The 16737-nt window shown below is 45.6% G+C and overlaps 1 protein-coding gene across 1 annotated transcript in view; it reads left to right on the top strand.

The window, feature by feature from the left end:
- Positions 1 to 16737, top strand: part of ano10a (anoctamin 10a) — a 51270-nt gene that overhangs the window by 385 nt on the left and 34148 nt on the right. The window contains exons 2-6 of the mRNA XM_038275574.1: positions 5993 to 6136; positions 6296 to 6493; positions 7797 to 7931; positions 9871 to 9990; positions 11041 to 11225. Coding sequence (XP_038131502.1) covers positions 6010 to 6136; positions 6296 to 6493; positions 7797 to 7931; positions 9871 to 9990; positions 11041 to 11225 — 765 coding nt within the window. The 5' untranslated portion in view covers positions 5993 to 6009. The remainder of the gene's footprint in view (positions 1 to 5992; positions 6137 to 6295; positions 6494 to 7796; positions 7932 to 9870; positions 9991 to 11040; positions 11226 to 16737) is intronic.

The following is a 16737-nucleotide window of genomic DNA, read 5'->3' on the forward strand; positions in this document are numbered from 1 at the left end:
GACAGCATTGGGTTGTTTCTGCATGGAGTTAGCATGTTCTCCCTGAGCATGAGTGGGTTCTCTCTGGGTGCTCCGGGTTCCTCCTAACCGTCCAAAAACATGGCTGTTAGGTTAATTGGCTTCTCTAAATTCTCCTTAGGTGAGTGTGTGTGTGAATGGTTGTTTGTCCTGTTTGTCTCCATGTTGCCCTGCGGTGGACTGGAGACCCCTCCAGAGTGGACCCTCCTCTCTGTCCAGGGTGGACCCTCCTCCCTGTCCAGAGTGGACCCTCCTCTCTGTCCAGGGTGGACCCTCCTCCCTGTCCAGAGTGGACCCTCCTCTCTGTCCAGGGTGGACCCTCCTCCCTGTCCAGAGTGGACCCTCCTCTCTGTCCAGGGTGGACCCTCCTCCCTGTCCAGGGTGGACCCTCCTCTCTGTCCAGGGTGGACCCTCCTCCCTGTCCAGAGTGGACCCTCCTCCCTGTCCAGAGTGGACCCTCCTCCCTGTCCAGGGTGGACCCTCCTCTCTGTCCAGGGTGGACCCTCCTCCCTGTCCAGGGTGGACCCTCCTCTCACCGGTAGACAGCTGGAGACACCAGCACCCCTCACCATGCCAAGCAGGGATAAACTGGGATATTAACCCGTTTGTGTGATATCACTGCTAGCAGCTCAGAGACAGAGATCTATTCTCTTATCATTTCTTTTCTTCCATGTTCATTGTTAATGCTGCTGTTTTTCCTTTTACTACTAACCAATCCTGACAGCAGCTTTGAAGTCTGTTACTCAGATTTAAGATTTGTACGAAGTGTTTTTTGCTTACAGCACAGTGAACAGCAGGTAGACATGGATATTCAGTTCTATTCAGTTTATTTCTATAGCTCCAATTCACATCATAACATCTCAGCTCATTTTACAGATCCACATCAACCAGATCATCCAGTCAGATTGATTTGAATTTTTCTAAGGAAAACCAGCTGATTGCATCGACTCATTGACTCTTCAGCAATCCCTCACACTAAGCATGCTTGTAGCGACAGTGGAGAGGAAAAACTCCCTTTGAACAGGAAGAAACCTCCAGCAGAACCAGGCTCAGTGTGAGCGGCCATCTGCTGAGGCCCACTGGGGTTCAAGGAGACAGAAGCAGACATAGAAAAAGAAGCATAGATACAAAAGGCAACTGTCAACCAGCTCCACAGGCGGCCCCGTCCAGGAAACACACAGCCAGGCAGACGAGGTCTGAGCCAGCTCCCATGTCAGAGGATGAAGAGAGCACATCCAGTTAGTCACAGTCAGAGAAACAGGACTACACTGGAAAACAGGCCAAGCTCCAGCATCTAGAAACAAAGGTGTTGATGGCAGCAGCACAGCTGATATTTCTCTCCAGGATGGAGTCACAGCCAAACAGGAACAGACCAGATGAAGCTACTATGAGAAAAAGCAGAGAGAGCAGAACGTTAGAGATTGAACTAACAGATTCTGCAGAGTGGGAGAATAGAGATAGAATGAAGCAGAATGATGAAAAGGGGTCCCTATGTCCTCCAGCAGTCTAAGCCTATAGCAGCAGAACTATAGAGATAGCTCAGGATAACCTGAGCCTCTCTAACTAGAAGCTTTATCAAAAAGGAAAGTTTTAAGCCTAGCCTTAAAAGTAGACAGGGTGTCTGCCTCACGGACTAAAACTGGTAGTTGGTTCCACAGGAGAGGAGCCTGAGAACTAAAAGATCTGCCTCCCATTCTAATTTTGTCTAATCAGCTTCTTTTTCAGAGACTGTGGTCCAAAGACTATAACTTCTGTTTTGTCTGCATTCAGAAGCAGAAAGTTAAGAGTCATCCAGGTTTTTATGTCTTCAAGACATGCCTGTAATCTATGTAATGGGTTAGCTTCATCTGGATTATAGACAGATATAGCTGGGTATCATCAGCATAACAGTGAAAATTAATCCCATGCTGTCTAATAACTCTACCAATTGGGAGCATGTATAAAGTAAAGAGAATTGGTCCTAGCACTGATCCCTGTGGTACTCCACAGGTAACCTTTGAGCATGAGGAAGATCTATCATTAACATGAACAAACTGAAATCGATCAGATAGATCAGATTTAAACCAGTCTAGAGCTGTTCCTTTAATTCCAACAAAATATTCAAGTCTTTCTAAAAGAATATTATGATCAACTGGATCAAATGCAGCACTGAGATCCAACAGGACGAGCACAGATACAAGTCCATTATCTGAGGCCATGAGAATATCATTAGTGACTTTCACCAGAGCTGTTTCAGTGCTATGATGAGCTCTAAAGCCAGACTGAAACTCTTCAAAAAGTTCATTATGGTGGAAGTTTGGCAACTGGATTAAAAAGAAATCTAGCATTATTCTAGGAATAGGATTACTTCATTGACTAGGATTAGTCAATGGAGTTGATTTTATTTCATTCATCCCTCATTAATGTTCACTCAGCTCCCCATCCTGGCAGAAATAAACAGAAATGTAGAAATGTTCGCAAATGTATTCAAATAAAAAGTGCTGTCTATTGAAGAGCTTCCAGCTCACAGAGCAAAGCAGAACCATGAGGGGGAAGGAAAGGAGCTCAGAGACTGAGGCCAGGCTCACATCAGGCCAAGGTTCCTAAACAGGTTCCTCAGCGGCTCCATCATCCTCCAATGGAAGAAGTTTGGGACGAGCAGAACTCTTCCTAGACCTGGACGTCCAGCCAACCCGAGCAATGGTCAGAGAGGTAAAGAAGAAGCCAAAGATCTCTGTCTGAGCTCCAGAGGTGCAGGAGGGAGATGGGAGAAAGTTCCACAAAGTGAACTATCACTGCAACTCTCCACCAGTCGGTGCTTTATGGCAGAGCGGCCCGACGGAAGCCTCTCCTCAGAGCAGACAGACAGATGAAAGGCAAAAAACCCATGAAGGACTCCCAGACTATGAGGAAGAAGATTCTCTGCTCTGATCAGACCAGGATTGATCTTTTTGTTGTTAATACTAAGCGGAATGTGTGGAGAAAACCAGGCGCTGCTCATCACCTGCCCAATACCATCCCAACAGTGAGACATGGTGGTGGCAGCATCATGCTGTGGGGTGCAGGGACAGGATGACTGGTTGCAAAGGTTTGTGGATATGAATTGCAGCCCGTCTTTGACCCTACAGCTCCGGCTGATTAGGAAGTTCTCAGTGGAGGGGCCCCTGAGGTGTACTCCAATGACGGTGTTCTACTTTTCTGCCCGCCCATCCCAGGAAATACTCTGACTCCATGTGCACAGTCACGGAATTCAAAATGGCCGCTCACGCTGACTGTTGTTAGATTCAATTCATAACCAGGAGAGCCATTGGCTCTGTCGGAAAACCTGGGCTGCATCCTGTAAGGACGCGGTCTACCTAGACTGGATCCTCCAAAGATGCGGTCTACCTAGACTGGATCCTCCAAGGACGCGGTCTACCTAGACTGGATCCTCCAAGGACGCGGTCTACCTAGACTAGATCCTCCAAGGACGCGGTCTACCTGGACTGGATCCTCCAAGGACGCGGTCTACCTAGACTGGATCCTCCAAGGACGCGGTCTACCTAGACTGGATCCTCCAAGGACGCGGTCTACCTAGACTGGATCCTCCAAGGACGCGGTCTACCTAGACTGGATCCTTCCAACTCCTTGAAATTAAGGAGACCGGAAGAGTTTTGGCTGTAAATTCAAACAGGTATACCATTCGGCGGGTTTTACCACCGTATGCTCTGTTGCTTAGCAACCGTGAAAGTTGACACACAAAGCAGGAAAAGAATGAATACCGAGGTTTTCAAAACTGTTTGTTTATTTATTTATTTTTTATTATAAAGTGAACAAAGACTGATGACTGATTTTCAAATTACTGTAAAAATGTCCATAGCTGTATATTGGTTATTTGTTCTCCAGTTTTATATTGTTAAAACACTTTACAGGATTTTATTGTTTATATTTTAACTCTTCCCTACTATGTTATTCTTATACATTTTTCTAAGGTCCACATTTGTGTGACCATTTTCAATAATCTTTCTGCTGCTGTAAATTTGCCCATTGTGGGACAATAAAGGGATTTTCTATTCTATTCTATAAAAGCGGTAGAAAGATATAAGTAAATCTAAACAATGTATTTATAAAAAAATATATCTGCAAAATCTGTAATATTCAACAACAAAAAATACGTAGTTAAGCATATTGTGCAAAACAGCAATAAAAAGATAAAAATCCTATCAGATTTATAGTCCCCACCCTGCAGATCTATTAAATTATGTCCTTAAATTCCAGCCAAACCCAACAGATAAAAACCTTTAGCTAAATCAAACATTACCGCCACATATCTGACTCTATGACCATTAAAACAACTATTTTCATTCATTTCAGACGGAACTATTCACAGACTGGATTATATTAAACTGAACTTCCAATATTCACCACTGTTCGGCGCCATTTCCCTTTTTCCTCTGATCACGGAGCAGCCTGCTTGCTTGGTCTCGCAATGAATCCTGGGATACCCAAGGCTACGGAAGATACATCGGACCCGTCTTTCAAATCGGGCTAAAAGAAGGACGCATTTTAAGGCCGCATAACGAGGAGTCTTGGAATCTGACCAGACCTCGGCGCCGCGCTATGACGTCATCGTCCTTTGAATCTGTCCTTCTAAGGACGCGTCCTGTGATTTAGAACAGAGCAATAGTCTCGGGGTCCCAGGCAATCACTTGGTTTGCTTTCCTCACTTCCTCTACTTCAGGGGTGCTCACAGTTTTTCAGCATGGGAGCTACTTTTGAAATGACCAAGTCAAAATTATCTACCCATTATATTTATTGAGAAAAATATGTTGAGGATTCTTACAGCGTATGTTGATGGATAACCACATGTTGAACAACAACATAATTATGTACATTCTTTGCCATTTTCTGAGTTCACTCTGATGACTTGCACTGAATTGAATCAGCCAGGGATATATAGCCAGGACAGTAGCATCTGACAGCCAGCCTCAAGCACATTTCCAGTTCAGTCCCAGTGGAGCCGTACTGGGACATTATCTTCCTGTAGGAAAAGGCTGACTCACATAAATAAGTGGAGCCGAAAAATGCAGTCAAGGAGGTAGCGCATTTCCTCATGTTGGGATACCTTCCCTCTGCTGGTAGTTCCATACCAATAGTCCATGAGCTCTGGACTTCAGCTCAATGTCAGCCTGTAGTGAATATCTCATCTTCCACTCCAGAAGAGTTCAGCTGAAACAGTGTTGCACTTTGTGATGAGAGTGAATCAATCTCCACATCTTCCCGAAAACAACACCTGAATGTTGCAACTGGCTCCAGCAAAGAACGGTCTTGAAAGTGACATACAGCTGTCTGTCAATCTGTTCTGTGTAGCGTTCACTGTCACGTTGCCCATGGCCTTCCCCTGCATCTCCAGCTCTGACGCCAGGTTCTGGAAGTTTGCCAAATCATGGCGCTGCAGCTTTGAGGACAGATGTTGCAGTTTGTGTTTGAAAGTATTAACTGAGCTGATCATAGTGATCACTGTTTGGTGTTTTCCTTGCAGCTCGCAGGTCGTTCAACATGTTTGTCAGATCAGTTAAAAATGCCAAGTCTAACAGCCATTCACCGTCACTTGGTTTGTATTCTGCATGCCCAGTTTCACAGAGAAACTCCTTAATCTCCGGGAAGAGCTTCCGAAATCTTTGCAGGAATTTCCCTCGGCTAAGCCACCTCAGGTCAGTGTGTAGCAACAAGTCCGAGTGTTCGCAGTCAGCCTGCTCCAGATGTGCACAGAACAACCGTCTTTGAAGAGACCGGGCTCCAATAGCACAGGCGATCTTCGTTGCGACATCCGTGATTTCTTTCATGTTGAGCATTTTAGCGCATAGCCTTGTTGGTTGATGATGCAATGGTAATTCAGAAAGCATCGTCCTGCCTACACTTGGCAATAAATCCATTCAAGTGACCAATCATTGGGCTCAGGATGGTTCTGGTTCTTTGGCAGAGGAAAACCAGCATCTTTGTCTGTCTGCTGCAGGATCTCCAGTTGATGGGATGATGGTGCCACCAGCAGACAGCAGCGCCTTCAGCCCGCTGGTGGTTCTGGAGCTGCTTCCTGATACCAAGCAGGAGGCCATCACATGGCTGCTGGGCAGGATCCGAGAGCCGCAGGAGACTGGAGGTCTGTCCGTCTGACACGCTGTCCGTCTGTCCATCTGACGCTCTTTCTGTCCTTCTGCTCTGTCTCTCATTCCGTCTGTCTCTCATTCCGCTCTTTCCATAGTCCTGCTCTCTCCAGTTGCTGGCCTCCATAGATCCAGTCATATCCTCTCCTCTCCAGGTGCCGGCTTACTGGTGGAGCAGCTGGGTCCTGGACTGGGAGCTGTGGAGAAGGAGAATCCCAACTTGTTTCTGGTAGGCGCCTCCAGGGAGCGGCTGCTGTCTGGTGCTGAGGATGTTGGCCTCTTCAAGGAGTACAGGGACGGCTCCATGCGAGGCTTCACCTGCTCCAACAAACAGCATTTCAAGGACTTCCAAGGTGCTTCTTCAGGGTTTAGATGATGTATTGGAACAAAGATCCAGTCAGATGTTCCTCAGATGTTCTGCGTCCAGCAGCCTGTTTCACTGGGTGTTGTTCAGTAGAGACACGGGGCCTCCTGTTAGCATCATGTTCATCAGGGCGCCTCCATTCGAGGTGGACCTCCATGTCCTGGTGGGTCTGAGGGTGGGTCATCCTCCAATGTCTAGATGTTCTGGCAGCAAACGGAATGGAAACCTGACCAATGTTGCTGTCTTGGTCTTCTAGTTTTCAGTTTAAGTAAGTCTAAAGCCAGAATATCTGCAGATGGGCCCCCGTTAGCCCCCTGAAGGTTTACTGCATTTTATTTAGAGGCATCAGAGTTTAAAGGCACACTATGCATGCTCAGACGTGCTGCGCCTGCTGCTCAAAACGCGCCGCGGGACCTTTTGCTGCGCATTGATGTTACGTTGCATGTAAACTCGCTGCTTCTGTCGCGCCAGCTGCGGTGTGAACGCAGCATTAGTCATTCGTTGCGTTCGCCTGTCTGCTAAGCTCAAAACAACCGCGCCTGGCTTGACGGAGAAACCAGGAGAACAGCTGTGCATATTTACGACAGTGCACTTTTACTTTCGCCCTCTGGGGGGAGCCTCGCTGGAAAATCAACACCGGTTGCATAGTGTACCTTTAATGTTCACGGAAACAATCACAGTGAACTATTAATTACATTTTTTAAACAAAATTTCTCTTTGTTTACATTCCTGTGTACAAAATGACAGATATGATTATTTACGGCACTAGTGGACAGTAGGCTGACAGGAAAGGGGGGATGAGAGAGTGGGAGGGACATGCAGGAAAGGACCACAGGTCGGATTCGAACCCGGGTCGAGGACTAAGGCCTCCATACATGGGTTGTAAGTTCTAACCCCTGCACCAGCTTGGACTGCTCTTGGTGGTGGTGTGTCTGATTAGATCCCAGGAAATACTCTGAAGAAGAATGAATGAATGAATGAATGAATGAATGAATGAATGAATGCATCAGTCAACGAATCAATCAATAGCTACGTTTACATGGAGGAAGTATTAGCAATAAAATCGGATTAAACGGGCTGTGACGCATCTTTAGTCTGATTTCCTGCATCATCACGTCAGCGGGATCCTAAAATTATGCGCTTGGAAGCAGAGCTGGTGAATGAATGAATGGATGAATGAATGGATGAATGAATGAATGACGGGTGTTTAGTTTGTGTCCTGAGGGACATGTAGAGGACCTCCATCAATGCTGGGGAACTTCTCTGTTTCTCACTGATGTCTTTGTCTCCAGGGGACGGAGACGGCTTTCTGAGCATGGCTGAGTGTCAGCACATCATCAAACATGAGCTGGACACGCTGCGGGCCAAAGACGAGACGCACGTCCCAGGATACAGCCACGCCAAGCTTTACCCGGGGAAATCCATCAGTGAGTGTCCACCAGGTCTTCGTTTCCTCAGCTTGTCACGTAAACACCAGACCCACGCTGCGCTTCTAGCACTGATAGGAGGCTGACCCTTCAGAAGACCTTTATGTCTCTCTGCATATCTGAATTGGTTTCCTAATAAGGTTCAATTCACCAGATGAGGAATCTTAAACCTTTAGATTTCATTTTGAGCTCCACCTCCTGCCTTAATAAAGTCAGTTGAGTGTTGCCGGTGCTAATCAGTCCTCCAGGGAAGAGCTGTGGACACCTGATGACCATCCAGCTGTCCTCTCTGTGGTGGACGATTAGGACCATTTAGATCTAAGCTGCCGTTTCCATCTGTGGGATGGTCAGGTCCAATCGGATCCGTCATAAATGCTCCTGGTGGTGTTTGTGGGTCGGTGTGGGCCCAGAGCCGTTCCTCTCACAGCTGCTGTGACCCAGCTTCCTTCAAGTAGAGCGCATGGACCGCTCCCTGCAGCCCAGATGAGCGGCTCTGGGCCTCTGTAGGTGTTATGGTGAGACTATCAATTAACTGTCCACCCACGTAGATCTAGAAGTGTGTAGAATTGTTCTGATCCTTGATGATGGGCCAGATGGGCTTGGAAGCAGGCGCTCTACGGCCAGTAACGCCTAGAAATCTGGCTCGGTTTTCTGAAGACATGTCTTTCTGCTGGCTTCACCAGAGCAGCAGCATGGAGGTCCGTCCTCCTAAGCATTTTGCCAGGCTGATCCACATCCAGCAGCCCTTGTTCTCCTGGATTGATGGAGCCTTTTGTTGTACATGGCCTCTGTGATTGGTCTTTTGAATCATGAGGCTGATGTTATTTCTTTGGAACGACCTGGAATGAATTATAAATGCCTGGAAACTGAAACCTCTTTTCTCCTCCATGTTGTAGAAAAATATAAAACATTGTAATTTTCCTTAGATAGAAAACTTTGAATCAACCTGACTGGATGATCTGGTGAATTGGAAACTGACCTGAGATGACCTGATGTGAATTGGAGCTATAGAAATAAACTGAATTGAAATTGAATTCATTCTGTATGTCAGGATTTTCGCCAAACACACCAGAGGGATGAATTTCAAATGTAACAATCCACTCAGACAGAAAGTGGCTGAAGAGCCAAAGTTAAGTGGAGCCTAACCTTCCACCTAAACATTAAAATCTGCGCCCTATTTCCCTATCGGCAAGAATATCAGCTTCATTACTGGACCAACCTGTTTATACATCTCTAATGATAAGACATTCTGTGACCTCATGAAACCGCTCGACCCGCTTTAACGAGACCAAGAGGGATAAGCCGTAAACATTCATTCCTTCCCGCTGAGCTGTAATTGAACAATCAGATACAAAAATAAATCTGTCATTATGACTAACGCTAATGCTAATTAGCATTTAGAATGCATTTAATGCTAATTGCTCTTGTTGCTGCCTTTGTTCTGTTAACTCTGATGTAGAGTATTTATCATGATGTCATGGTTTTATCTATTTGTCCCATTCTATTTACCCAGTCATCTTTATTTGCTGCAATGGTGATGAGAGTAAATGCTTTTAGTTTTTCTTCAAAACTAAGAGGGGCGGGGGGGCGTTGGAGGAGTTGTTATTATTATTGACATCATCACAATATATAGCCTGGTTGACCTGACCGTGGAGGGGGCTGAAGTCCCTGTTCCAGGCTGCACATCCTGACAGCTCTTCCCACCGGAGGCCAGACGGCGCCGTGCCTACCATAGCGCATCACAGACGTTACACACCCATCCCGTCCAACCAGGAGGGGACAAAACAGAAAAAAAACTAAGACTAAGGGGGCTGGATGTCCTTTGGGGTCACCCTCCGGTCAGATAGCGACCCGGAGATGAAAACCAGCCAAACACTTTGACCACTTTACTCTGTCAAAGTATCTTCTAACCCACTGCCATTGTTATTTGACATCTTAGTCCGCAGATTGCTGTCCAAAGGGATCCTGATCCAGATGTTTCCACTCCACCAGCCAGAGGAGCTCAAGAGACTCTCCTTTTCCTGGTATAAAAAAGTCAAGCTGTCGCTTCAGCCTCTCGGTAAGTGAAGCCGATGTTCTATTCCCTTCAATATAATAGGGTTCATTTATGTTGCTCTGATTTACTTCTAAAGTAATGCAAGTAAAAATCCATATAATGTACAAAAATGATGAAGGTCAGTTCATTATTCAAATAGGTGAAAATGTTTCTCCTTAAGGAAAACCAGCAGATCTGACCAAGTCTTTGACTTGGAGCAGATTTTATTTACAAGGAGTATATCTGACTGAGTCATTAAATAGGAGCAGATCACATTGAGTCATTGCAGATGTCATCTGGCTCTTGACTAGGAGCAGATTGTGTTTAGTCAGTGACTAGGAGCAGAATGGGACTAGTCGCTGACTAAGAGCAGATCGGATGAAATCATTTATTGGGAGCAGATTGCATCAAGATGTTGACTAGAAGCAGGTCCGACACAAATGTAAATATATCACAATATCAGAGAGTCTTTGACTAGGAGTGGATCAGACAGAATTGTTGAATAGGACACGGTTGCATCGTTTTGTTGACTGGGAGTAGATCAGATCAAGTAATTTACTAGGAGCTCATTTCATTGTGTGTTTGACTAAGACCAGATTGGACCAAGTTGTTGACTAGGATTGAAACGAACAATCGAGTGGCAACAAATTGGACAGAGATGTTGATTAGTAGCAGATTGCATCGAATCGTTGACTAGGAGACTTTCTGGACAGGTCTCCCTTCTGGTCTAAGCTGGAGAATCAGCCTCTGTTGGTTGAACTGTAAAGAGACGAGTGGAATGCCCTCCTAGCAATGCTGCTGCCTCATTCCTCCAGCTGCGTGCTCCAGGACATGTTTATGGGTGTAATCACTGACTGACGCAAGTCTGTAAGACCTGTTGCAGCTGATTCAAACAACTAGTGCATCACTTGTAAAACCAGTCAGAGGAGCACCGGCTGGTTTACACCTCTCCTATATGGATTGGTGTATCATTTAAAGTATGTAGGAACATGTTGATGGTAAAGTCTTCACTCAGTGAAGGATGCTTTTCCTGTCCAGTTTTCACACCTGCTCCTGTCTCCATTTCCTCTCCAGATGACATCAGACGGTACTACGGCGAGGGCCAGGCGCTCTACTTTGGCTTCCTGGAGTACTTCACCTTTGCCCTGGTTCCTATGGCTCTGTTTGGAGTGCCTTACTACCTGTTTGACTGGGAGGATTATGACAAATATGTAGTCTTTGCTGGTTTCAACGTCATCTGGTGCACCATCATCCTGGAGGTATGAAAACTGAGTCCCTGTGACTGCAGCACGTCCTAAACAGCAAGTTATCCACATCTGGCTTTCAAATGTCATTGCTTCTAATTTAAATCTAGCTCTATGAAATGTTTCAATCCACAAATTTTATGATTAATCGCCTCCTTTTTTTCTGGCGTAAGTCTTTTGTTCCGCTGCACAGCGCAGGATTGGAACAGTTTAAATAACCGGCCTGACGAGCTTTGGGCAGCAGAGGTTCCCAACCTGAGCCAGAGCAGAGTTTGCTGTGATGTTAGCCTCAAGGCAACAGGACGGCTTCCCATGGGACACATGTGAACCCCGCAGCACGTCCATGGGGCGTCCACGGGGCGTCCACGGGGCGTCCATGGGGCCCTGCTTCCACCAATGCTCCATGAATGGTTTCCAGTGCCTTCAAGGAGGTCAGAGCAGCGGTTCTACAACCATGATTCTGATTGGCCGGCACCAATCCCCGAGACGGGGATCACTGACACGCCGTATTGATTATTTTCATCCCAGAGTCACCACTGGTGTTTACCTCAGGGAGGTAGAGCCTAATCTCCTAGATCTCCTCAGCTCGGCAGATATTGGACCACTTGGAGAAGCGTTCAGTTTTCATGGAGGCCCTTCCTCCCTATTTCAGAGATCACTGTTCTTCTCTTTGCCAGGCTGTAAGGCAGGAATATTTGCTGTTATCTGACCCGTCTCCTGTTTCTTTTGCCTTCCAGCAGAAAAGGAATGAGGCAACAAAAGAATACTGTCAGGTTCTCTGTTTAGATTGGATTTTTAAATGTGCAATCCCCGCTAGAAAGGGACGTCTCTTCTGTGAAACATAACTGGCGTTCACTCAAGGAGTCTGTTGGGTTTTAATCCAGAGAAATGTGAGTTTAAAAGATTAAAAAGAAAATGATCAACACAGAGACAGGGTTTTGTGACGTCAGTGTGTGCCGGGTGGAGAGAAGATGCTGGCTCGGAAAAAACCAGCACCTTCTCACACAGATCCCTTCATGGCAAAGCCTTTTATTAACAGTTTACAACATCAAACAGGCGGGCCTAAAACAGAAGAGCCAGTAATCATTGTCTGGGAGGATGCAGGTAACAAGATAGTGTGAATTGACCAACTGGCTGGATGGAAGTCACACAGCCGTGTGATTCTGCCTCATGACCTACAGGAGGTCATAAAAGTTTATGACCCTTCTGGTTGAAATACTGGATAGTTATCACTCTAACATTTCCCTCCTCTTATACATAAAAACATCAGCATCCTTCAATTCATATTGTATTCATAGAAGTAGGAATATGAGTATAAACATAACAGTCTGTTTTGTTCAAATCTTCAGCAACATGTTTTGCATGTTGCCACCACATATTGGCACCGTATGGATGATTTTCTGTGGATCCATCAAAAATCATCCTGCTCTTCCTTTGTTTCAGACAGTCAGTTTGAGTTCCTAGGAACACCGGTCCAACAGTCATCACCGGGCAGCAAAACCACTTTGGTTTTTCAGATCTTTGCCAGTCCGTCCAAGGAAACACCCACTAACCGGACTCTAAAAGACTGGGTTAGGTTGGTTACTTCACCAGCGTTGAGACGATTGGTCCTAAAAAAACCAAACCCCTTTGAAGCTGGACTTCACCACAGATCTATACCTTAGTCGTGGGGTCCCTGTGAAAGTAACTGGGCTTCTTTGCTGAGGAAATTTTTTAATCAGTTTACAATGACTCTGGTGGATCCAAGTGTTTCTCTCCTGGATCTTCACAGTGGTGGGGGTTGTTAGTTGCTCTATGTAGGGTCCTTCCCACCTCGGAGCTTTCCAAGTTTTCCTTTTGATGATTTTAATCAGCACTCGGTCTCCAGGCTTCAGGCCTTCCTGTGGGGAAACAAAAGGAGCACTAGGCAGATTACATGTTTTCCGAACAGTTTTGTCACTGAAAAGCTTCAGCATCCACTTAGTTAGCGGGTCAATGTCATCTTGTTCTTTTTCTGCCCATGGCTTTCCTGTTTCTGCCATGAATTTTCTCAATCTATTTTTAACATCCTCGAACCATTTAACTGGGTTCTGTCTGGCTGGAGGTAAACCTTGACAGGCGGTCCGCATCTCTGCATCTGTCCATGGCCCACACACAAGAACAGTAGGTCCACAATCCAGTGGGTCACCATCTTGGGGTCCCGTGCGTTGACCACAATGAGGGTTGGCCACCTCCAACACCGGAAAAGCACATGCCCCCCCCCCAGGATCTTGGTCCTGTTCTTGTTTTTTTAATTCAGCCAATCTTGAATAAATAGGGGCAGATGGGCCCCTTCCGCAAGCCTCCACTTGATAATCATCCCTGTAACACTTCGAATCAAGCTTCACATCCCCCCCTGATCCTCCCAACTCATGCTCACAAGGGTCAGGGGCACTGAGTTCCATACCATCCACAGACGACGACACGGACAGGGGGCCTGCTCCTGCTCCTCCAATATCACCACACGATGGTGGGGCCACTGGAGGAGGAACAGTGGCATGGCTGTGTTCATATTTACTGTGATGGGGTTTATCTCCACCTTCCTGCGCAGCTGATGCCACTGCTTGAACCCCATCACCCCCTTTAATTTGATTAGGGTCAGGATATTGAGGAAGCATACGGGATACAACAGTTTCTTCATCAGCTTTAACTTTTACAGCAGCAATTGTAGCTGTCTTTCTATCCTTCTTCTGCTGTATTTGGCTTTCCCTATTTTTTGCTTGCATAATCCACTTATTTAACTCTTCTAATTCTTTTCTGTATTTAGCTTGTTTTCTTTTTGATTTATACACCAACTTCATCTCCACCTTCTGCTGAATCTTCAGCGGCTCAACTCTCAACTTTCCATCCCAGCCCTCCTTCTCAATCCACTTTCTGGCTAACTCTGGGTCACCACCACAACACGCCACCATCCATCTAACATCACCTGGCATTTCCTTCTTACTACTGCCTTGTCCCATTTTTAAAGAATTTAGTCCAGTACAAACACCTAGGGTATTCTACGCACTGGATGTTTATTTCAGCAGGACAACACCCAAACACTGTTGTGGTAATTTCTGTTTCTACCTTTTCAGGTGAGAAATTCTTGCCTCTGCATCCACAAGAGTTATACTGTATTAATTCCTGCTGTTTTAGTATGAAACAACAGAACCCAACGGTTCGATTGTTTCCTCACACACTTTCACACACACCTATCTAAGGCCTAATATTTTTTATTTTTTAACCAACATAGACAAAAAAAAACAAAAAAAAACAAAAAAAACGTTTATCGTGTACACTTTGGAGTGTCCAACTCCAGGCCCTCGCACGCACCGGATACCCAGATGCCGTATCTGCTATCCCTGCTGCGGTAGCTGCAAACCTTACTTAGCTGAGTTCTTATCTTAAAAGAACATAGAGGGTCCCAGACCCAAACGCACAGAATACCGATCCCAGATCTCTCACAACAAAACCCTGTTTGTCAAATATTCTTGCGACTACAACCAGTTATAGCTTGAACACGTGTACACTTTGGAGTCTCCAACTCCAGGCCTTCGCACTGCTGCGGCAGCTGCAAACCTTACTTAGCTGTGTTCTTATCTTAAAGGAACACAGAGGGTCCTAGACCCAAACGCACAGAATACCGATCCCAGATCTCTCACAGCAAACCCTGTTTGTCAAATATTCTAGCGACTACAACTAGTTATAGCTTTCACACAGAGGGTCCCAGACCCAAACGCACAGAATACCGATCCCAGATCTCTCACAGCAAACCCTGTTTGTCAAATATTCTAGCGACTACAACTAGTTATAGCTTTCACACAGAGGGTCCCAGACCCAAACGCACAGAATACCGATCCCAGATCTCTCACAGCAAACCCTGTTTGTCAAATATTCTAGCGACTACAACTAGTTATAGCTTTCACACAGAGGGTCCCAGACCCAAACGCACAGAATACCGATCCCAGATCTCTCACAGCAAACCCTGTTTGTCAAATATTCTAGCGACTACAACTAGTTATAGCTTTCACGTGGTCCCAGACCAACTGTTGATAAAAAAAACTTTAGGCGTACCGTTTCTGTGCAGATCAGTCCTCAGCTTGAGTCATCACCAGGATGTCCAGGGCAGGGCTGGACCAACCTATTGGCTCTGTCCGGCAAAGGGTGGACGGCTGTCGTCAGTTTCTTGGCCTTGGTCCCGCACGGTCCTGGACAATTGGATCTTGACTCCCGGGTTTCGGCACCAAAAATGTTGGGTTTTAATCCAGAGAAATGTGAGTTTAAAAGATTAAAAGGAAAATGATCAACACAGAGACAGGGTTTTGTGAAGTCAGTGTGTGCCGGGTGGAGAGAAGATGCTGGCTCGGAAAAAACCAGCACCTTCTCACACAGATCCCTTCATGGCAAAGCCTTTTATTAACAGTTTACAACATCAAACAGGCGGGCCTAAAACAGAAGAGCCAGTAATCATTGTCTGGGAGGATGCAGGTAACAAGATAGTGTGAATTGACCAACTGGCTGGATGGAAGTCACACAGCCGTGTGATTCTGCCTCATGACCTACAGGAGGTCATACAAGTTTATGACCCTTCTGGTTGAAACACAGGATAGTTATCACTCTAACAGAGTCTTCATTAAGTCATCTTTATTTTGATGGTTATAATTTTCCTCCAATCAAACAGGTGAAAACCCTCAAAAGAGACAGAAGCATCTAATTACATTAAGAGATCAACATGAAAAGAAAAAAAAATCAATATCCACTTATTTAAATCATTTAATCCTAAAGAATAATAAACATTAAGTATTTTATAGTGAAATTAAAAAGCAATTAATAAATTAGTATTTTTATCAACATTTTTCTGCTTTAACTAATAAACACCAAGTTTATCTTTTTTATATATATTTTTTTATTTTAATAATAATAAACAATAGACCAGATAATCAGAGTCAGTCCGTGTGAATAAGCCACTGAAATCAGCTTACCGGCTGTCCTTCAGTTCTTTTAAGAAACCTTTTGCACAGTTTGCACTTTGCATGTTCTACCATCACTGTTTGGCTTGCATGCTTCGATACTTCCTCAAACAAGAGTGAGAGGTCAGCCACACCAAAAGTACACTCTTTGATTGCATGAGATTGAGTCCAGCTGGTTCCCATCTCCAGCAGGCAGAAACTAGCAGCAGAGGGGAGGGGCTTCCTGGCAGTTCACCAAAACAATACTGCTGTCAGCTGTCAGCTGTATCACTTCACGATGCTCCTGCACACCATTAAATCACTTTCCTGCACAATCCTCATTAGAGTGTTTGGTATGAGGTCATCATGTACCAAAAACCCTTACCATGCAGGAAATAAGGAAGTGTGCTCAGATGGCCTGGAAATCATGTGTACGCCCCAACAAGGAAACAGAGGGAAACCATGCGTGGATCTCTCCTTTGCCTTGAACAGGCTGTGCTGCATTAAAGGCTGCGATTCAGGGACTGAATTTACCTCCCAGTCAGATGGACGTGACCCCCCCCAGCTTTGAGACAAGAATC

The sequence above is a fragment of the Cyprinodon tularosa genome, unplaced genomic scaffold, assembly GCF_016077235.1.
Source record: "Cyprinodon tularosa strain WSP-4 unplaced genomic scaffold, ASM1607723v1 ctg967, whole genome shotgun sequence".
In the NCBI taxonomy this organism is placed as follows: Eukaryota; Metazoa; Chordata; class Actinopteri; order Cyprinodontiformes; family Cyprinodontidae; genus Cyprinodon; species Cyprinodon tularosa.